Source organism: Sorex fumeus, unplaced genomic scaffold (genome assembly GCF_029834395.1).
Source record: "Sorex fumeus unplaced genomic scaffold, SorFum_2.1 ptg000044l, whole genome shotgun sequence".
In the NCBI taxonomy this organism is placed as follows: Eukaryota; Metazoa; Chordata; class Mammalia; order Eulipotyphla; family Soricidae; genus Sorex; species Sorex fumeus.
Window position 1 is genome coordinate 20,676,076 of NW_026606101.1, and position 23,565 is coordinate 20,699,640.

Consider the following 23,565-nt stretch of genomic DNA (forward strand, 5'->3'; position numbering starts at 1 on the left):
ATGTGTAGGAGGCCTGAATTTAAATCCTGAGCCCTTGTGGGAGCCATCCTTGAGCACTGAGCTGGGAGTAGTGCCTGAGTACTGCTAGGTGTGACCCCCAAACCCAACAACTACAACAACAAAAGGAAAACATTATGCACTGGGAGTTTGGACGTGTAGGTGGGATACCAAAATGGAGTGTTCTCCACCCCCAGTTGCTTTGGGGACCTAATCATACAGACTTTTCACAAGGCCTCTGCATGGGGATGTGCCACAGGAAAGAACTTGTTTTGTTGTTTTTTTGGGGCCATACTTGACAGTACTCAGGGCTTACTCCTGGTTCTGTGCTCAGGGACAGGCATCACTCCTCACAGTGGTTGGGGGACCATAGGGGATGCAAGGGGAGACCAAACTGGGGTCAACTATGAGAAAGAGCACAAATGCCTTCATTTGTTTTATTTTGGTTTTGAGGCCACATCTCACCCAGAAGTGCTCAGGACTAACTTCTGGCTCAGAGATCCCTCCTGGAGGTGCTGGAGGACCCTATGGGGTGCCAGGGACTGAACCTGGGTAAGCCTTGTGCTAGGTATGGGCCCTGCCCACTACCCTATCTCTCCACCCCAGCCCCTGTAGTCTTCCTTTGGAGTTTTCTTAGGGCCTTTGTTCCTTCTGAATTATCTCCTAAGGGGGTTCAGCTTTTTGCTTTTAGCTATAACAGTGTTTTTGTTTTTTTTCTGGGTCACACCCAGTGATGCACAGGGGTTACTCCTGGCTTTGCACTCAGGAATTACTTCTGGCGGTGCTTGGGGGACCATATGGGATGCTGGGAATCGAACCCAGGTTTAGCCCTAACTGCTGTGCTATAACTCCAGCCCCAAGATTTAGCAGTCTTAAACCTAGAGCAGGATAATCCACTCACAGTTCTTAGTGTTGTGGCTTCTTTTTTTTTTTCTTTTTGGGTCACATCCGGCGATGCACAGGGGTTACTCCTGGTTCTGCACTCAGGAATTACCCCTGGTGGTACTCAGGGGACCACATGGGATGCTGGGAATCAAACCCGGGTTGGCCGCGTGCAAGGCAAATGCCTTATCCTATGTGCTACTGCTTCAGCCCAGTGTGTCCTGGCTTCTAAAATTCATTGCCCAGGGGCTGGAGTGATAGCACAGCGGGTAGGGCTAAACCTGGGTTCAATTCCCAGCACCCCATATGGTCCCCCAAGCACCGCCAGGAGTAATTTCTGAGTGCATGAGCCAGGAATAACCCATGAGCATCGCCGGGTGTGATCCAAAAAGAAAAAAAAAATTCTAAAAAACATTGCCCAGGAACTCTACCTAACTGCCTACTTCAGCAGGAATCAAGGCCATAGGAATCTTCTAGGAGCTTGCCTGTCATGACTGGGATAAAAAACCCTGACTTGGTATTAGGGTGGAAGCAGAGGGTTTCTAAACTCTGGTTGCCTGGAGAGTGAGCTATTGCCATGAAATTGCCACATGTTCAGTGATGTCGAGAAGCACTTTATTATCCTCACTGTTCCCATGGGTCAGAAATCTAAGGGCAGCCTGATGAAACAATTCTGGCTCTAGGTCTTTCGTGAGGTCACAGTGGAGATGCTGGCCAGGCCGTCTAGCATCTCAAACCTTGACCTAGTCTGAAAGATTCCAAGTGACTCATACACAGGTCTGGTGAGCTTGTGTTGACAGTTGGTGGAAGGTCTGAGTTCCTTCCCACATGGGCTTCTTTATGACACGTTCTCATGGCATGGTGGCTGGCTTCCTTCAAAGCAAAAGGAGAACAGGCCTGGATGGGTGTGGAGAGAGGGAGGAAGGGAAGGAGAGAGGAAGGAAGAAGCTGGAAAAGAGGGGTGGAGAGAGGTAGAGGTGGTCCTCAGGACAGCAGTGTGAGAAGCCACCAGGACCACCCCAACAATGCTTGGGGCCGCCAGGGCAACCCTAGCGGTGCTGGAGGGTCATGCAGTGCCAGGGTTCCACTTGGGGCTCTGCATTCAGAGCACGCACCCCAGCCCTTTGAGTTTTCCAGCCTTCCTGAAACTGGTCTCCCTGAAGACACCCTAAGGCAATAAAGAGCTGAATTCAATATTAGAAACCAGAAAACCTGTCTGGGCAGGGATGATGGAAATTGTTGAGAAGTCTTATCATCTCCTGAAGGAGAAGAGGGTGGAAACTGATTTTGTTATATTTTATTTTATTTTTTCACGGTCCCAAGATTCGAAGTCAGCAAGTCTCATGCCCTGTCTCTGAGCCACATTACTGACTTCAGGAGGACAGAAAATTGCTTCAGAAATCTTTATTCGTTGTCACCTGGGAAGTGACTTTATTGGTCACCCTGACGCCTACAAGTCTGCAAACCCCATCCTAAACACTTGATTTGCTGTTCTCCTTTCGTGTACAACTGCTTCTTGTCACCAAAGACAGTGCTTTCAGGACAGATATCTGCCATCTTGCTGCCAGTGAAGCTTTTTTCCAGACCCATTACTGTGTCTCTTTACTGTTCAACCCTGCAGATGCAGTGGTGGTGGTTGTTTAGTTTGTTTGGGGGTCGCACCTAGTGGTGCTCAGCGGTTACTCCAGGCTCTGGGCTCTGTGTTGGAGGTCGCTCCTGGTGGAGCTCGCAGAACCTTGTGGTTCTGGGTCTAGAACTATCCAGCATTCATGCATAGCAGTGGAGCTGAACCTTTCCAGTTACACCCCCAGCCCAAATTTGTGACTGTGGTGAAAAACACATTATCTACAACTTATATCAGTATTTTGTGTTTTAAAAAGTGTTTTAATAGCTCAAATGTGTTAAGTGTATTTATCTTTTAGATTGTGCTATATGTTGCCAGACCTTTCTCCTCTTGCAAAAACTGAAACTCTAGGGGCTGGAGAGATTGTATACCAGGCAGGCACTTAGCTTGCAAGTGACTGAGCTGGGTTTGATCCCCAGCACCCCACATGGTCCCCTACGCACTGCTAGGAGTGATCCTTGAGAGCAGAACCAAGAGTAAACCCTGAGCATCATCAAGTGTGATCCCCAAACAAAACAAAACAAAACAAAACAACTGAAACTATATGCTCTTATTGCTATCTCCTTGCACCCCTGAAACTCTGTATTCTTTAATCACTGCTTATTTTTTTCTTTCTCCAGTCTCTGGAAATCACCATTTTGTTTTTATAGTAGCTATTCTAATGGGTATGATTAAAAAAACCCAAACAGGGTTTTAATTTTATTTATTTTACTTGTTGGTTTTGGGTCATACCCTGTAGTGTTCAATCTACTGAGTGTGAGCGTCCCCCTCTACCTCTGTGTACATTTTTGCTTGTTTGTTTTTGGTTTTTGGGCCATACCTGGCAATGCTCAGGGATTAGTCCTGGCAGTGCTTGGGGGACCATATAGGGTGCCCAGGATCGAAGATGGATCAGCAGCATGCAAGGCAAGTGCCTTAGCCACTGTACTATTGCTCAAACCCCAGTTCTGTGTTTTTTTTAATGTACCTATCTATATATGTATCTATATCTCTATCTATTTTTAATGCAATTTCACTATCTCCTTACAATCTCCATCAGTCTCTGACATACAATGGCCATTCAATAAATTCTAGATGTATAAATGAACATTGAATAAACTGACTTACTCTGTAGGAAATGGGGGTGGGACTCCCAAGCAATGCTCTAGGGCCCCAGGAGCCACTTCCAGCAAATCTTGTTCAATCAGGCATGATGGTTCAACAGGAGCCCAAGGGAGTGGGCTGCTGGGGCTCTGCTGGAACCACCAGGGTCACTCTGGAGAATCTCCATCATCTCCAGTACTACAAGTAGTACTTGAAGGACCCATGGTGCTGGAAATCAAACTGGGATCCTACTCATGAAAAGCACGCACCCCTGCCCCTGTGCAGGGTGTTGTAGTTGGCTGAACAGTGACTCCCAAATGAGATGGTTATATCCTAGTCCCCACAACCTCAAATGTTTGATTTGGAAAAGACATCTAAAAGCATAATTAATATAAAAAAAATCTTGAGGGGCCAAAGAGATAGTACAGTGGGCAGGGCACTTGCCTTTCGTGCTGCTGACCTGGGTTTGATCCCTGGCACACCTCTGAGCCCAACAGGAATAATCCCTGAGCAGAAGAGTCAAGAGGAAGCCCTGAGCACAGTCGGGTGTGGCCCAAAACACAAACAAAATTTTGAGATGAGATCATTCTGGATTATCCGGGAAGGCCCTAAATCCTGTGTGCTTATAAGACAGCAAGTAGGATAAAACAATATAGAAAAGAAGGCAAAGTCAGACTGAAGCCATGTGGTCACAAGCCAAGGAGACCAGCAGAAGTTGAAACAGGCAAGGAAGAATTCGGCCCTAATGTCTGCAGAGGAAGTATGTTTTTGCTGACATGCTGATTTTGGACTTCTTAGGGAGGATTTGTGTTATTTTATGCTACCATTTTTGTGATTATTTTCTGATGGGAGTTATGGGGAACAAACACAGCTTGTTTTCTATTAATTCTGATATAGATATGTATTTTTTATTAAAAAGAATGATTTCAATGTGTGAACCTCTAATTTTTTTTGTTTGTATTTTATTTAAAAAATTTTTTGGTGTCAGGGATCAAACCCATTCATTACCTCACACTTGTAATACTGTGTTCTACAGTGACCTAATTCTCTCACCTAGGGATACTCTAATTTGATTTTCTTAGCCATAGCCATTCTTTTTAATTTATTTGTTTATTGGTTTGGGAGCCACACCCAGCAAAGTTTGGAGCTTACTCCTGGCTCTGTGCTCAGGGGTCACTCCTGGTGGTACTTAGGAGACCATATGTGATGTCAGGGATTGGAATAGGGTTGGGCCACATGCAAGACAAGTGCTTTAACCCTTCACTATTTCTCTGGCCCCTCTATAGGCATTCTGAACAAGGTCAGTTGTCCAAAGATTCCATTGTTACCTTCAATCTAGATTTTCTATTGTGGAAATTTGGGAGAGGAGGCATGGCTCCAATGTATCCAAAACTTTTTGTTTTTTTAAGTTCTATAACTTTGAACTGGTGAATTCTTCTGAGGACTGGCCTGAGTGAGTGCCTTGAGCTGAAAGGCAGCTTTCTATCTTTGTGAGGCTTGTCTCTGGAGGCTGCCCATTTGGCCAATAGCCCAGGAGACTAATCTTTCTTTGTCGTTTTGCACCTGGTGGTACTGGGAACATAAAAAAAAAATAAAAAATATTTTTTTTAAATAACCATGAGGTTACAAGGTTATTCATGATTGGCTTTCAGGCATACACTGTTTCAACACTGCACCGCTGTTCACTTCCCTCAAACAATTTTCCCCCATCTGCCATTTGCCTCTCACCCACCAGTTTGCCTCTACAAGGGGCACTTTTTTTTTTTTTGCTTTTTGGGTCACACCTGGCGATGCACAGGGGTTACTCCTGGCTCTGCACTCAGGAGTTACTCCTGGCGGTGCTCAGGGGACCATATGGGATGCTGGGAATCGAACCCGGGTAGGCCGCATGCAAGGCAAACGCCCTACCTGCTGTGCTATCACTCCAGCCCCTATAAGGGGCACTTTTTAAAAAAAATTATACATTTTTGCACTGTGGTTAAAGTACTGTTGCTGATGGTGTTTCATACAAAGCACTTTCCCACCTTTCAGCACCACCTCCTCCTCCCAGTTAAATTTCCCTCCACTCAGTTGTTGCTCCCTCCCCATCCTATCCCCCAGTCCCCTCAAGTGTCATGTTTCCTAGTGAATGTCAGCTCTCATGTTCTTTATTTCCACTGTCTTTGGACAATCACTATTCTTTCATCATGTCTCCTTATACTCTCCATTTGAGAGATCATTCTGTGTTGGTCTCTCTTCCTCTGACTAACTTTACTCAGCATGATACTCTTCAGGTCCCTCCCTGGAGCAGCAAACTGTGGGTCAGGCACACACACCTTGTGCTGTGCAGGAGACAGTGTAGGGCCATGGATGGAAACTGGGGCGTCCCACATACAAAACATGCATGCAACTCTTAACTTACCTCTTATGCTCTTAGAGGCTATTCTTAAACTCCTAGGACAAAGGCTCCTGGGAGTTGAAACTCAGCAGAGCTTCATTTTTTTCCTTGAACCTTCCTGGGGCTGGTTGTTTCAAGTTTTAAGCGTCTTTCAGAAGCACCTTAGCTATTAGGTGAAATCTGGACATCATCAGAGAATTCCTTTGTTCTTTGTAGACAAAAGGTACAAGAAGGCTTTGGCATACTAGAGTCTGTTGATGTTTCAAATGAAACAAAGTGAGATCTGTTGATGTTCATAGCTCAAGCTTAGCTGATCAGATAGATTTTACCAGGGCATCACTCATTCTTGCTACCTAGTGCTTAATAAATATTGCCATTTGTAGAAGGCTATTGGTACTGCTCTCAAATTCCCTTTGTAGCGGCAATGAGTATTGACTACTAAATGAGATATGCAGAGAAAATGCTGGCACTCTTGCATCAAGGTGGGATCGACTTCACGGTACAACTCTTGGTTCAGGTAAGATCAGGCTGAAGCTCAGCTCAATATGAGACTATGTTATGACCTTCCCTGCTTTCTGGCACTTCATTGCCTTTCAGTCAGGAATCTTCTCCCAATAAATCATGCACTCAATTCCTGCCTCAGCGTCTCTTCCAGGAAAACTGCCCCAAATTATCAACTCCATTGATGTCCTTGATTTGAACAATGCAGGAAAGATATAGAAAATGATGATGTCAAATTAGAGAAAGCTTCTGAAGTACACAACAGGGACACTACCTTTCCTGAGTGGAAAACAATTGCAGAGGCAACTTTACCACATCTTTTTAAAAAAATATTTTATTATATTTTAATTTTTGTTATAATTCTATTTGATTTTTTATAATAATTTACTACATTTAATATTCCAACACCAATCCCACCACCATTACACCTTACCCACCACCATTATTTCAAATTTTCCCAACTGCCACCCAAGCTGGCCCCAATAACAAGCCCCAAATAATTTATTTTGTATTGCTTGTTGAGAATAATTCTCTAAAAATGATAAATAGTTGTTTTCCTTAGAAGAAAGTGTGTTAAGATTGTTGTATCTCACCTTGGAGCCATTGAGCCCTTGTATAAGAGATTACTAAGGTGTTGTGAGGTTGAGTCTTGAGTGCTAATATTTTTTTAACTGATATTGGTTGCTTTCTATATCTCATCCAATGTGTGCTACTCTGGTATATCAGTGGTATAGAGAATGAGATATCCAGATGCTCCAGAAATTCTAAAAATTTAAATAAGGTGACACAGCTGGAGTTAAATTTTTTATTGGAAGATGACTTTGGGGTCTGAGGCATCTCTGTAGCTTGTTGATCTCTTCCTAGATTTATTTGTGAGTCTGTGGATCATGGCCAGTTAATGAGCTTACATGGCACCAGAGGCAGTTTGTGGGTGTGACTACCAGGATTCTTGAAGAACAGGGGGGTAGGGGAGGTCACCCATTCCTGGCTCCATGAAAGCCTGGACATTTTGGTCATAAAATTCGCATACCTGAGTTTTCCCACCAGATTCGCTCATGGATGAGGCTCCTCCAAGCCTGTGGAGATCAGCCATGGCATCACTACATCTTCGTGGATGCAAAACTCCTTCTTGGCCAAGCAGTTTGTTAATGTGGAATCCAAATCTAAAGTAGCCATCATCTCAAAGGCTAGGAACTATTTTTTGTTGTTGTTGTGTGTTTGTTTTGGGGTCACAGCTGGTGATGCTCAGGGGTTACTCTTGGCTCTGCACTCAGGAACTACTCCTGGTGGTGCTTGGGGGACCATTGGGTATGCTCAGGATTGAAGCCAGGTTGTCCAAATGCAAGGCAAATGCCTTATCTTCAAATGCCAAATGTACTATCACTCTGGCCCCAGGTTAGGAACTATCTACCATTCAACTTCTGGGACATGAAAATGGATGAAGTGGAGAAAAAAGGTGGGCTCTTAGGTAGTTGGATCTCAGGTAGAACAGCCAAGAGCCTTTTTCATAAAGCCTAAGGTTGCTAAAAGCTTCTGGGAGCTATAACCAGAAGTGCTGATACAGCAGTGTCTGTTTACATAAATGGTTGGTTGTACACTACGTGCAGGCACACATACATATGTACATTGGTAATCTCTCGCTGTCTAACAATCATCACTAAGTTTATAGACTTAAACAACTACAATGATTTGTTTTGCTTATGTCCCTGCAGTTTGGGATAGGGTCATGAGTTTTGAGGTCTCAAATGGGAAGAATTATCTGGCTGGAAGCTGGGACAGTGTGTGAGGGGGTGGGCTGGCTGCCTCACAGGACCACCCTATTGCAGTGCCTGCATTCTGTTGTGACAGCTGATTTCCCTGGAGCAAGTGTTCTTCAGGAGGATGCTGCGAAACTTCTCATGACCTACACCAACACTTTCCGAAGTGGATGGTGCTCCCCTTGGGGAGGGTATGCTGAACAAAACAGAGGGACCAGAATAGCTTCTGTTTGCCCACTTTAAGAAGGGAGCTTCTCAAAGGTATGCTGAGAGATTTTTTTTCCCCTCAAGGGTTTGGTAGGCCAAATAAGTTTGGGAACCTTTCACTTAAAAGTTCTAACACATCATTGCTACCATAGTATATTGAATAAAAAAAGATCACAATGGGGTCAGAAAGATAGTACAGTGGGTAGACCTTGCATGCAGCCAATCCAAATTTGATCTCCGGCACTCTATATTTTTCCCTGAGCCTTCCAGGAGTGAGTCCTGAGCACAAATCTAGGAATAAAACCTGAGCACTGCCAGGTGTGGCCCAGAAACAACAACAATAAAAAAGTTAAAAAAAGAGTGTTTATCACAGCAAATTTTAGGTCTTTGGGTGAGCAGCTCTGGAGATTTACGGCATTTTCTGTTACTCTTGTGTTGGTGATATCTGTGAATGTGAAACTTCACAGCCTGAGTTCTGTGTTGCAGTGGGGTATAAAGGGAAAGAATGGTTCCACTTCTGGTCTGGAGAGAGAGCAGGGTCTTCTGTATCAAGGGTACAGCTCCAGGGCAGCCTCTGCATCTGATTGGGGCTTCTGGCCATGTCTTCATTTCCACCTCCTCTAACACAGACCATGTAGGACAAGTCAGCCAAATACAGCTTATACACCAGCTTATACGCCAGAATGCCAGGATGAGGGCCCAGACAAGTACTAAGCTTCCAGTACAAACAACAGGGATGGAGGAGTGGAGAGTTTATGTGGTCCAGTTTAGTTTTATTAAGCTTAAAGCGGACAGTGAGTGAGGTGGTCTTCCCTTGGGTAATATTCTCTTAGAACATTACAATTCTATATTCTAAGGTAAATCGGAGAGACTAGAGGCAGACAGGGGGCTCTGTTTCTTTTTCTTTTTGGATTTTGAAACACACCCAGATTTCTTTTTTTTTTCTTTTTATTTTATTTTTTTATTTTTTAAAAAATTTTTTTTTTATTAGTGAAACACCATGAGGTACAGTTGTAGATTTACAATTTTTTGTGCTTGGGTTTGATTATACAATGATCAGATACCCATCCCTCCACCAGTGCCCATTTTCCACCACCATGGATAATATCCCCCCCACCCCCATCCCCCCATCCCCCCCTGTCTCTGTGGCAGGGAAATCCCCTGTGTTCTCTCTCTCCTTTTGGTTGTTGTGGTCTGCAAAAGAGGCATTGAGTGGCAAACATGTTCAGTCCATAGTCCACTTTCGACACGCATCTCCCCTCCTGGGAGGATCCTCCAAACACCCTTTATTAGGTGTTCCCTTCTCTATCTGAGCTGCCCTTTCCTCTAGAATGCCCGACTGGCCACTAAGCTATGGAGTAATCCTCCTGGTGCTGATCTCAGCTATTCTTGGGTATTAATCTCATATTTTGTTACTTTATATCCCCCAGATGAATGCAATCTTTCTATGTCTATCCCTCTCTTTTTGACTCATTTCGCTTAGCATGATACTTTCCATGTTGTACCACTTGTATGTAAATTTCATGACTTCATCTTTTCTAAGAGCTACATAGTACTCCATTGTGTAGATGTACCAAAGTTTCTTTAACCAGTCATCTGTTCTTGGGCATTCAGGTTTCTTCCAGTTTCTGGCTATTATAAAGAGCGCTGCAATGAACAAACAAGTGCAGATGTCACTTCGACTATACATTTTTGCCTCTCTGGGATATATTCCCAGGAGTGGTATTGCTGGGTCAAATGGGAGCTCAATTTCTAATTTTTGGAGAATCGTCCATACTGTTTTCCAGAAGGGCTGAACCAGTCGACATTCCCACCAACAGTGAAGGAGTGTCCCTTTCTCGCCACATCCGCGCCAGCATCGGTTGCTTTTGTTCTTTTGAATGTGGGCCAGTCTCTGAGGTGTGAGATGGTATCTCATTGTGGTTTTGATCTGCATCTCCCTGATGATTAATGATGTAGAGCATTTTCTCATGTGCTTTTTGGCCATTCGGATTTCTTCTTTGAGAAAGTTTCTGTTCATTTCATTGCCCCATTTTTGGATGGGGTTGGATGTTTTCTTCTTGTGGAGTTTAACCAGTATTTTGTATATCCTGGATATCAACCCCTTGTCAGATGACACACCCAGATTTCTTAGGGCTTACTTCTAGATCTGACTTTAGGGATAACTCTTGGTGGTGCTCTGGGGATCACAGGCATTGCCAAGAACTGAACGAGGGTTGGTTGTGTGGAAGGTAAGCATCTTACCTACTGTAATATTGCTCTGAATGATAAGGGGATATGTTTTCCAGAAACTACAAGGTATTCAAACTTAGAGGCAGCTACCTTATTGGACTAGAGAGAAAGGAACTTGGTTTGCAGGTAGCTGACTCTGGTTTGATCACCAACACAGCCAGGGATAGACTGAGTATCATAGATTATGTTCCAATCCTTCAGTCCCCCGCCCCCCCCAAAATTTCTCAAACCACAAGGCTTCTATTAGACAAAGTTACAGTTATTACTGAGGAACAAAACAGTCTAACACTTCCCAAGGGCTTGGAGAAAGCACAGTGGAAAGACTGACTTCTATTCTAGGTAATAGGGACTAGCCCAGATGGCTGGAACAACCTTGTTGGTCTTTGATTTCAATGGCCATCTAGCAGCCAGGAAGGGTCCCCCAGCTTCATGTGTTTGAGATCTCATTTCTAGGTTTCTACTCTTCCTCCAGATTGCTGCGTATTGTGCCTCTATAGCAGGGCAGGAGAGGAGCGGCCACTCACAGCTATCAAGAGACCTGAATCAAGATGCTGATGATAATGATGCTAATGATGATGACAGTGATTTGACTTTTGAGGCACACCCTATGGGGCTCCAAGCTATTCCTGCTCTGCGCTTAGGAGTGACTCTTTTCTTTCTGGGCTACACCCAGTGGTGTTCAGGGTTTACTCCTGAGTCTCAGGGATCAATCCTGGTGGACTCGGGAGACCATGTGGGGTGTGCTGAGGATTGAACCCCAGCTGGCCATGTGCATGGAAAGTGCCTATTTTTCTATCATTCTGGCCCTTCAGGAGTGACTGTTAGTGGTGTTCTGGGGAATACAGGTGGTGATTCAAACCAGGGTGGCGGTAGTCATGAGGGGTGTGTGCAAGGCAAGCACTTTAATCCCTAATACTATCTCTCTAGTTAGGGAACCTGATTGTAAAGCCCAGACTTGCACTGGTACATGATCACATTCACCATATTCTCCTGTGGGTTGCCACATGTACTGAGGTGGAGAGATAATACAAGGGGTATGGAGTTTCTCTTTGCATACCCAACCTTGCTTTGATCCCCAGTACCCTATATGGTCTCCTGAGCTCCGCTAGGAATAATCCCTGAGCACTGCCAGATGTACTCCCTTTCCCCCACTCCCACAAGTCACAGGTACAGCCTGGGTTCTGGGTTCAAAAACTATACATGGTTATATTATGCCCCTGTTTCTTTGGGGCCCACTAGAGGGGCAGATTTGTGTTGCCTGAAGATGCTCCTACTTAATTATATATGGCTCTCTCCTAAAATAAGATTGAAGGTCCAAGGGTAGGGGAGTAGAGTTGTTGCTGACGTCCTCCATGGAATTAGCTGTCAAGTCTGGTGTGCTACTGGATCAGCCTGTATCCAGGGAAGCCGCGAGATTTCTGTCTCGTAGGCATTCATTTTTATTATTTTTATTTTTAGCGCAGGACTCACTGAGCAAGGGCTTTGCGCTCAGGGATCACTTCTGGCAGGGCTCAGGGGATTATATGAGGTGCTGGAGATTGAATCCGAGTGGATCACCTGCAAGGCAAGCGCCCTACCCCGCTATACTGTATCTCTGGCCCTAATTTATCGAGTCCAGTTAGGCACCAGGTTAACACACGATTTCCTCATCGCTTATTTATTTATTTATTTTGGGCGGCGGTATGGAGGCGGGTGGCGAGCGGCACACCCAGAGATGCTGAAGGGATATTTTGGCTGTGCTCAGGAGTGACCCCTGGCAGTGCTCAGGGAACCCTACATGGTGTCAGAATGGTTGCGCCGCGGAGGCCCCAAGCAAGGCAGGCGCCTCGACCACCTGCGCCATCTCTGCGCCCCTCACCCTATTTTACAGAGAAAGCAGCCTTCCCGTACCCCGGCCCCCGGCAGCATCCCTGCAGGGCAGTTCCAATAGGAGCAGGGCGCTGACGGCCGCCCGGGACTCGGTGGAAGGCCGTTCCCCAACACCCGCAGGGCGGGCGGCTCCCCAGCATCCGCGGGAAGAGGATGATGCTCCAGAGATGCTCTCTCCCATCCCCGCCGCGCTCGGGCGCCACACCAGCGCGCAAAGGCGCCGCGCAGCGCCTACGCAGCGACGCCGCGGCTCCTGCCGCTGCTGCTTGCTGCGCGTCGGACGCCCAGAGGACCGCGGCCGCGCCCGGCAGCCGTGCGGGGGGTCCGCACCGCTGCTGCCATTGCCGCGGCCCGACCCCGCGCGCACGCGCGCCGCCAGGCCCCGCCCCCGGACCGCCCGGCCCCGCCTCCGCATCGCCTGGTCCCGCCTCCGAGCCGCGGGGCCCCGCCCCCGAGCCGCGAGGACCCCACCCCCGAGCCGCGAGGCCCCGCCCCCGAGCTTCGAGGCCCCGCCCCCGGATTGACCGCCCGAGCCACCGTCCGCGCAGCCCCGCCCCGCACGGCCAGGCGAAGCGGAGCCGGGGCCGCGCGGAGTGTGAGCCTGAGTGTGTGTGTGTGCGTGTGTGTGTGCGTGTGCGCGCGCGCGTGTGTGTGTGTGTGTATGTGTTCGCGGGGCGCCTTCTCAGCCCCGGGAAGATGGTGGCGGCGGCGGCGGCGACCGAGGCGAGGCTGAGGAGGAGGCGGAGGAGGAGGACGGAGGCGACGACAGCGCCCGCGGGCACGGACGGCGGGCGCCGCGGGGACTGGGACGCGCCCGGGGCGGGGAGGCCGGGGCTGGGGGCCGGGCTGCGCCTCCTGCTCCCGACGCCGCCGCCGCCGCCGTTGCTGCTGCTGCTGCTGCCGCTGCTGCTGCCGTTGCCTTGGGCGGCCGAGGCCGCGGCGGCCGCGGCGATCGTGTCGGGCTCCGCCGCAGCCGAGGCCAAGGAATGTGACCGGCCCTGTGTCAACGGCGGCCGCTGCAACCCTGGCACCGGCCAGTGCGTCTGCCCCGCCGGCTGGGTGGGCGAGCAATGCCAGCACTGCGGGGGCCGGTTCAGGTGAGTGCGGGCCGGAGGCTGGTGGGGGTGGGTGGGGGGTCGGGCCCGCGGGACGCCACCTGGAACGCTCGACACCGCTCCAGGCCGGAGGCGGACAGCAGGTGGGGAGGCTGGCGCTGGGGCGCGGCGTTGGGGGACCCTTCGTTTCCGGGGAGATGATGGGCTCTGGCCGCGGGTGGGTGGGTGGGTGGGGAGGTCTTTCTGTTCTGGAATATGAAAAGGTGCGGGGGGGACGGTGCGGGGCTCCGTGGGAGGAAAGCTCTGCGTTCCAGTGAGTATCCAAGGCGGTTACTCAGGAACTCGGCCTCTGTCGGAGGAAAGATGGGAAAGGTGAGCGAGCCGGTCCTACTTCAACACTGCTTTGAGCAGACCCTTGTTCCCCGGCGCGCGCCGAGCTCTCCGGCTCTTTGGGGATGGGAAGAAACAGGTCCCTGGGGGAGATTTGCTGGGTGCAGGTTGGAGGGCCGGGGCAGTTGTGAGAGGAGCTGGGAGAGCCGTGGTGGGTGGCTGCAGATGATGGAGGCGACCGGCCTGGGAGACTGGCTCACTGGAGGTGCAGCGTCTGTGTGTGTGTGTGTGTGTTGGGAGGGGGTTGTCTGTTGGAGAGAGGGTATGGCAGGAGATCTGCGTGCCCCGGTTTCCCTCAGAACTGGACTGTATGGGATTCTGAGTCTGCTTGTTCGGGGCAGTGCCTCTTGGAGCCATCATTCATTCATTAATTAGTAGCTATCTGTTTATTTGCCTCTGCCACTTGTGCAAGGATTTCTGGAAAATACACACAAGCAGATGAGCCAGACTTTGGCCTATTCCACGGGGATTTTGGAATATAGCAAGAGAAAGATATTACGCACAAAAATAACTGTAGTAAGAGCTGCAGAACGCCTCGTGTTTGGGGCAGGTGTTGGGTGAGCACTTTTGATGGCAGGTGTGAGGAGGGGGAGAGAATGGGAGAAAGACGGCAGCCGCTGCTCAGGGATCTTGCAGCCTCCTGTGGGAGGACTGGGATAAGGTGTCAAGAAAAAAAGAAATAAGTGAAAGACGCAAGCTAGATAATTTCACATAATGATGGTTAAATGCTCTCAAGAGCAGAAAACAGGACGGTCTGATTAAAAACCTGTAGCCAGTGGTGAACTTCTGGGGGAACCTCTCATTTTGAGTGACATTTGATCCGCAGCCCAGAGGAGGCAGTGGGAATCTTTGGAATGCAGGGAGAATTGAGGGGAGGGAAGAAGGGGTGACATTGGATTTGAGCGTTGGAGGCCAAGGGGCCTTTGGAAACGGGGAAGTGGAAAAAAAAACAGACAAGGAAGGATGCAGACAAAATTGTGGAGGCCCAGTATTTCTGGTGTCAGGCCAGATATAAGAGTTATAAGAGCGAAATTTGGAACAGTAGAAGTGTAGACTCCACCTGATGGCATGTCTTCTGGAGGAACCAAGAGGATGATGAGGAGAGAGACTCTTGATTTCATGGATGGAGAAATTAGCTAATTGCACAACCGATGTGATGTGGGGCCAGCCACGCATCTCGAGGTGTCAGAGTGGCTTATGAATAGCATTTATTCACTGATTTGTTGAAGGCTACTGTGTGATAGGTCTTGTTCAGCATTTGTGAGCCTTATATTTTGGGTGGAGAATAAGAAATTTAGGGGGCCAGAGTGATGGTGCAGCGGAGGGCGCTTGCCTGGGGAGCAACCAATCTGGGTTTGATCTCCGGCATCTCATATAGTCCCTTGCACACTGCCAGGAGTGATCCCTGCACATCTCACCCCCCCCCCCCCCAAAAAAAAAAAAGCAGTCTAATAAGCAGCTTTTTTCCCCCCTTTCACTTTTTGGGTCACACCCAGCAATGCACAATTACTCCTGGCTCTGCACTCAGGAATTACTTCTGGCGGTGCTCAGTGGACCATATGGGATGCTGGGAATTGAACCCAGGTCGGCCACGTGCAAGGCAAACGCCCTACCCGCTGTGCTACTGCTCCAGCCCCAAGCAGCTCCTTTTTAAAAAAAGTTAAAACAGGTTTTATTTGGAGGTTTTGAGGTTTGGGAGGAGGGGAAGAGACACACACACACACACACACACACACACACACACACACACATAGACAGAGTGAACGCAAGAGGGAACAAGGACATCTGCAGAGTGGAGAGGGAACCCCAGTACATATCACAACATTAGATAGGAAAGTATGAAAGTACACATCTCAAGAGGGGAGTTGCGGGCAACACGTGTTTGGCCACCAAGCACTTTCTTAATGATAAAACTCTAAAGGTTTGGCTGTGAAGGCAAATGAAGAGCCGACTGTCACTTCATTGGGAACAGGCAAGTTAGTGATCAAAATAATCATGATTTACGAGCAGAAAACTGAGGGGCAAGATGGCGTGGCCCTGGTGATGGGGTGGGGCACTCCTGGACAGGCCTAGCCAGAGGGTTGGGGATGGAGGGGGTTATGATAGACTAGAGAGAAGTTCAGTGGCCAGGGCAGAGAGAGCACAAGGCCCTTTGGATTGGTTGGGGAATTTTGACCTATGAACAGTGGAGTGGTATCATTTCCCCTCATTCTCATGACCATGTATGTGTGTAGGTGGGAAGCCTGAGCAAGAATGGCCTTGGCAGTGAGGCTAAAGCATTTAGAATGTGAGGCACTTCCTAAGCAGGTGAATGGTTGGGTCAGCTTAAATTGCGGGGTGCTGCAAGGAAAAAACAGGTATTTTTCCCCCTAGTTTGTTTTGCTTTGGGGCCACAGCTGGTGATGCTCAGTGCTTACTCCTGACTGTCCTCAGGGATCAGTTCGGGCGGGGCTCAGGGACCAGATGGGGTGCTGGGGATCAAACCTGGGTCAGCTGCATTGCAAGGCAAGCGCCCTACCTGCTGTACTATCTCTCTGGCCCGAGGACAGGTCTTTCTTTTCTCTTGGGTTTGCTTTTGGGTAGAGAGAAGGGGATGATGATGAGGGAAGGAAAAACTAGCTCTCATCTTGGGGACAGTGGCTGCTGATACCCTTAATAGATCCCAAGACATAGGGACGTGCAGATCTGTACTAAGCTTGGTTTTTCACGTGTGAAACTGGGTGCTTTAAGGGTGTCCACCAAGCGACAGATTGATGGTTGGAGTCACGGGCAAGTGAGGAAGAGTGGGGCTGTGGGACTGCACGGACAGCCCAGTGGACTGGAGAAGAGCCTCTTGGTAGGGGAATGGGAGTGCTGATGCTGACTGCCTGGCTGCTTCATGTGAGTGAAGTTTCTTCTGGTTCTTGGGAACTGCTGCCTTGGAGCCAGTTCTAGCCGCTCTTTTCTGGGTAGGGTTAGAACTGTGGTTCTGCGAGCTCCGTCATGTTTGGCAATCTCTGGAATACCCTTTTGTCTGTTTGTTTTGGGGTCAGACCCAGTGGTGCTCAGGGGTTATTCCCAGCTTGCTGCTCGGAGGTTGCCCAGGCCAGAATCTGCATGCAAAGCAGGTACCCTAGCCCCCTCCACTGTCCCTAAGGGCCCTGGAATTTATATTTTTTGAAGTGAAAGCAAAAGAAATTTAGGTCTCTGGCCTGGCGGGGAGGGAAGTAGGCAACATACCTAGAGGCACGTGGCCCTGAGTTGTGTCTCCCCCACTGCCTCACTGCCTGAACATCACTGGGTGTTGCTGTGGTGACCCCTGAGCCTCTCTGGGACTGTGCGCTGCATGGGGTCTAGAATCTCTGGGAGGGATCCTGCCTCCATGCTTAGCACCTCTGATCACTTATTATAAAGACATTTTTAGATCACGGATCATCATCATCATCATTATCATCATTCCCTTCTCCTCTTCCTCCTCCCCTTCCTCCCCCTCCTCCCTCCTTCTCGGAGGCGGCACCCGGTGATGCTCAGGTGTTCTTGCTCCTTACTCTGCACTCGGAAACTACTTCTGGTGGTGCTCAGGGAACTTTATGAGATGCAGGGGATTGAATGAGGTCAGCCACCTGCAAGGCAAGTGCTTTACCCACTGTTTGCTCTCTCTGACCCCCAGAGCAAGGATTTTTGGGTTGTTTTGTTTCTTTTTGAGGGTGGGGTGGCATACCTGGCATTGCTTGGGGGCTGTTCCTGCTTGGTGCTGGGGGTCACACTCCGCAGTTCTGGGGAACCAGGTGGTGCCAGGGATGGAACCTGGGGCTCCTGCATTCAGTGTGTGTGCGCCAGCCCCTTGGAGCACCTCCCCAGCCAGTTGAAAGACCTCCACCCCCATCTCCCCTTTTTAAGGAGAAGACAAAGGTGGGTTTTAATAGCGTATGTCCTTTTCTGTTTGTTTGTTTGGGGGCCACTCCTGGCATTACTCAGGGTTACTTCTGGCTGTACACTCAGAAATTATTTCTGGCAGCACTCAGGACTATGTGGGATGCTGGGGATTGAACCCAGGTTGGCCACATAATAAGGCAAACGCCCAAGGCATATGTCTTGGTTTAACTTCTAAACCTCTGTGTTGTTAAACTAAAAGACAAAGAGTGAGTACCGTTTGGTTTGGAATGATAGCAAGTTGGTGTGTTGTTATAAGGTCATAGTTGAAAGGAATGTAGAAAACTAAGGATTTTAGATTTAGCTAAAGTTATCACTGAATGCACATTCTGTGCCAGCAGCCTGGTCAAGCATTTTCATATACATTGTACCAATTAATCTTCAAGAAAACTTTGAAGATGGTTCATAAAATTTGGATTATTGTGTGGTTGTGGTTAGAAAAATCACTTAATTTTTTCCCAAATGAACGATATTATAGAAATGATTCATTACAGAAAATAAAGTTAATGGTGTCAGTTTAATACAGATAACTGTAGAGTGATGCTTTCTAATGCTGTACCACCACTTTCATTCACTTTTATTTGAATTGTCAGTTTTTTTTTCCCTACTTGGGAAGTTTTTCTTTGGAGGATAAATATGCTCTATCAAGTTAGAGAATAAAGATATGAAATTAATTGACGAAATTAATTCGCATTAAGTTCTTTGAACTTCTAACTCTACAGAGCTTTTAGGAGATTAGATTAGCGTAATCTGATGGCCACAATGTGAAGGCTTCAACCTTCCCTAGGAGAATAGGACAAGTCTGTCTTGCTGTCATAGTCACTGTCGCAGCACCTGCCTCCATTCTTTAGCATTTCTTCATTTGCCCCAGGTTTTGTGTCCAGAAGCGAATTCTTAGAGGGAAGGAGGTCCCATTTTACTGATGGGCAAACTGAAGTCCAGGAGAATATTTGGATAACTTACCCAGGGTCAGACAAGTTGCAGAAAAATTGAGATTTGAGCTCTGGCTTTGTCTTATTCTGCTAACCCATGTTTCCCATTGGAGTCTTTGTCCTCAGGCTCTCAATGAATACAGCTGCCCTGGAGAAACATTCTTCTCAAGCGCTAACCTCACCGCAGTAAACACTTTGAGAAACGTTGGAGGGGAAATAGATTTGTTATAATAAGCTTGCGTGGGAAAAAATATCTGTGACTGGAAAGGGAGCCCAGTGTTGAGTCTCTGCTTCACACGCCGGAGGCCTGAGTTCGATTCCTGGCACAGCGCAGTCCCCTGAGCACAGGGCCGGGAGTAGCCTCTGAAACCACCGGGTGTGGCCAAAAACAAACCAAAAAACTCTCCAGAATCTTAGTCACTGTCTGGTCTGAGGACATAAATACCTCTTTCTAACTAGAGAAAGGAAAATTCTGAATAAAATTTAAAAAAGGGAGGAATTAAGGGTTCTTTTTTTTCCACTTAAAGAGGTTCAAAGTATTAACCCGAAGACCTGATTTTTTTGTTCATGAAGCCAATTTAGACTTGTTTATTTACCCCAGTAGAGTATAAGCTCTAAGAAGACTGGGATTTGTGTGTGTGTGTGTGTGTGTGTGTGTGTGTGCGTGTGTGTGTGCTGGGAATTGATCCTAAGGCCTCATACTTGCAAGTCTTCTAGAACAGAACCTGGGACGGAGTACAAAACAATTATGTATTGAATGAAGGAATGCCATTCTGCAATTTATTTTTATGACATAAAAAATGATCTCATCTATCTCTAAATGAATGCCTGTATCTGCCTTTTGTCCTGTTGTTTCTCTTGAACTTCTGGTTTTATCTCCTTTGCTCTGGGCATCTTTATTGGAGTGCTCCACTGTTACCTTAGAACCAAGTCTTGTCCAAGACCAACTGGTCTTCATAGCCTCTTTGAAGAAAAAGAGCCCTCCTTTGTACTCTCTTATTTCAGAGGCAAATCCGGATTAGTGTGCAAATTTATTTGCAAGATTTGGTTTGCAAATCTTAGTTTTGTTTGCAAATTTAATTTAGGCAACCAGAGATCAAGACTTGGGAGTAGTCCTTGACTCCTTCTATTCCTCTTCTCTGTGGTCCTCTGTAAGTATGACCCCGTTCCCCTCCTCCTGGGGCCCCTGGCCCTCTGCCTAGCCTGGCCTGCCTATCTTGCACCCTCACTGGGGCTCAGCCACCCTTCCATTTTATCCTTTCTCATGCAAGTTATCACACAGCTCTCCTGAAAACCTATCATTGGGTTGCTTAGAATCTTTTTTTTTTCTAAACTCCTCTTATTACCTGTAAGATGACTCTCAGCAGAAGGCCCTGCTTCTTTACATACATCTCTTTTTGCCCAACCAAATCCTTCTGCTTTGTAGTTTTTCTGCCTGTTTGCTAGATTCAGTCTTTTCCTTCTCCCTGCTCTGTATTCTTTTCCTTGCCACTTAACCTCGGTTTTACCCTAAGGCCCATCTTCATTCTCTAAGATCTAAGAGCCAATTCTTCCAAATCAGACTTGTTAATCTCCTTTTGAGATGAGTCATCGACCCATTCAGTTCACAGATAACTCCCAAGTGTCACTAGCAAAGTTAAAGATTAAGCCCTGCCTGCAGATAGAAGGATAGATAAGGAGCCTAGCTCTGTTTTCCCTTCTGCGGACTCAGAGTTCTGAAGGGAAGATGGTCCTGTGCACAGGCCATTAGAATTTTCCGATACAAATGCAGGTGATGTGGTGGTAGAGGAAACTGTAACGTTGGGCTGAAACATGGTAGAATTCTTCTTCGGGGCGGGGAATCTGTGGAAAGGCATTGCTCGGAGAACACTGGGTCGATCTGAGAGGTTAGCACGAACAAACCATCTCTGGGGAGAAGGGTTTCCCAAAGCAGCTGAAAACTTGGGCCAAACCACAGAGTCCTGGAAGATCATGTGTGTCAGACCCTTCAGGGCATTGTAGCAGGGATGACACATGGGCTGACATAGCCCAGCAGAAATTTACACTCTCAGTTCTGGCTGTTAGGAGTCTAAAATCAAAGTGTTGGCAGGGCCATGCTCTCTTTGACTGCTCTCAAAATCGCTCTGTCTTGTGATTTTTCTCTTGCCTTCTGGAATTGCCTGCAGTCCCTGACTTGTGAATGCAGCGGCTTCGTCAGTCCCACATGGCACTTTTCCTGGGTGTCTCTTGTTTCTCTTCCCCTATCAGAGAGACTCCCCTCAGTGTATGAGGCTGACCTGGGGTTAGCTTGGTTTCGGCTGCCCCGGTGTCCCCAAAGGTTGCATTCGTTGGTGGCCAGGGAGTAGGGTTTCAGTACATCTCTTTTGGGTCACAGTTCAACCCACAATTTAAGCAATAATTTGTGTGTGATGCCTAAATCCATGTGAGTCTGGGGGAAGATGATGGTGCTCCCTCTTCCCAGTAACTAGCTTTCTTCTGGGGGGGGGGGGCGTTTGTGAAGGAAAAGCATTGTCAGCTTTTGTTCCATGGCCTGAGGATGTGCAGCCCAGATCTGCCGAAGGGCCACTGCTCTTGGGATCCAAGCCTGCCCCAGGTCAGTGCTGCTTCTCCCCAGAGGGAGTTGCCCAGAGTGCTAGCACTATCAGCCTGATCAGCTCTCTGAATATCAGGACCTGGCCTGGCCTGAAGCTAGATTCCTTGGTTTCGGAGGTGCTGCAGTTCATATTTTTTTCCGAAGCCAGTTCCTTCCAGGTTGTGTTTCCTGTTCCTTACAATGTAGAACAATTCCTAATACACAGAGGGAGGTCGGGCCAGATCATGATTGTCTTTATCATGTTGTTTATCATTATCTCTGTTTCTTGCACATGGAGGTGCACCAACGGGCCTTATCTCAGCCCTCTGAATTGATAATGTGGTCCACATTCTTGGTGGTTTCCTACCTCTTCTCCCAGTGTGCTAATCTTGATGGGCAAGGAGCTGAGCCCGGCTCGCCTCAGGCCATCTCCAGCTGCTTTCTGATACCTGCTTAAGTGACTGCCAGTTTCCGGTGGGGGTGGAGGCTGCTTACACTCTTCAGCCCAGTTCACTTTGGAGGGCTCCTCAGTTGTCACTTTCTCCTGTTTCCGGGTTGGTGGGTGTTATGAAGGAGCTGCAGCGGTACCTAGGAGGTCTCTCCCTGTGGGCAGGCGGCTCTGTGGCAGGCTGAAGGCTGCGCTGGTGCCCTGTGCTGTTGGGGATCATCCGGGCCACCTCTGCGGTGCTCTGGGGCCTCCAGGGTTGGGCCTGCCAATGCTCCGGGGACCAGGCGCTGCTGAGGATCTTAGCCAGGGTTGGCCCCGTGCCAGGCATGTGTTCAGCTCCCTAATCGCAATTTTCTTGTTAAATTAGATTTCTGTCAGAATTCTTTTAATAACAGAACTTTATTCAGTCAGATTAATAGAGAAAAAAGAAGGGGACCAGAGAGATAGATTGGGAGGGAGGCACTTGCCTTGCGAGTGGCCAGCCCCAGTTCTATATCTAGCACCACAGATGGTTTGCTGAGCATCGCCTGGAGTGATCCACAAGGCACAGAGCTAGAAGTAAGCCTTGAGCACTGCCAGATGTGGCCAGAACCCAATAAATCTGGGGGTGGGTCGTGGGTGAAGGGTCATGTGACTCAAGTGGTATAAAGGGCTACAAAGAACTGATTGCCAGCTCTGCAGCCCTCCTCTTCCTCACTGTCTCCCGTGGTAGCCGTAGTGACCCTTAAGGTCACTGAGCACTGCCAGGAGTGTAGCTCCCCAAATGATAAAAACAAATTAATAATCAAAAGAAAAAGAAAAGACAAATTAATGGTTTCTTGTGACAGAAAAGTAAAGTGCTGGGGCCAGATTGATAGCACAGCAGATGGGGCATTTACATTGCACATGGCCTACTGGGTTCGATCCCCTGCATCCTTTCCCTGAGTAATTCCTGAGTGCAAGAGCCAGGGGTAGCTGCTGAGCATCACTGGGCGTGACCCAAAACAAAACAAACTTGAAAGTGTTTTTGGTTGGCTTTGTGTGTGGCTGGAGCAGGGGGACCGGTTGATCTCCCTCTCTCTCTCCCCCTCCCTACCCTTCTTCTCTTTTGTTCTCCTTGGGGGTCACTCCTGGTGATGCTCAGGGACCCAGCCTGAGCCTCCTGTGTGCAAAGGCTCTGACCATCTGTTCAGCCTCTGTGTTCTGCTTCGTACTGGCCTTACTCTCAGGGAGTTTCTGTTCAGGACTGATTTCCTGAAGCTGAATCAGACTGGCTTAGCATCCTCCTGACTTGTTCTTAGCAGCTTGGAGCTGATGACGGGTGTGTCTCTTGGGCTTTACTGACGCACTCACCATGGCTGGGGTCAAGGGAATGTCCTGGACAATCAGACCTGAGTGGGGTAGGGGGATAGGATGGAAGTGGAGTGGGTGCTTAGAAGGGCAGGAGCAAGGAAAGGAGAAAGAACAGCACACTTGACAGTGATCAGAAATGAGGGCCAGTGCTGGGCAGATGAGCCCTGACCTCCCTTTGCGTGCCTGAAAAACCTGCCTTCCGGTGACTACTCAGTAAGTGTGGAGAATTGGGCACATTTGGGAAAATATATTGGGCCATGGAATGCAGGTCCCACAGCTGATGAGGACTGGGCTCAGCAAGGAGCCGTGAGGGCTCTGTAATACGGAATGCCTTTCGCTGGCTCTCGAAGCTATTGCCATGAGAATTCTGTTGAGGGTTGGTCCAGAAAAGCCAC

General features: G+C 48.2%; 1 protein-coding gene across 3 annotated transcripts in view; it reads left to right on the top strand.

Annotated features, from left to right (window-relative positions):
• Positions 1-13,078: 13,078 nt before the first annotated feature.
• ATRN (attractin) overlaps positions 13,079-23,565 on the top strand; it is a 152,610-nt gene continuing 142,123 nt past the window's right edge. For all 3 annotated transcript variants that reach the window (XM_056122082.1, XM_056122080.1, XM_056122081.1), the window contains exon 1: positions 13,079-13,626. In XM_056122082.1, coding sequence (XP_055978057.1) covers positions 13,226-13,626 — 401 coding nt within the window. In that variant the 5' untranslated portion in view covers positions 13,079-13,225. The remainder of the gene's footprint in view (positions 13,627-23,565) is intronic.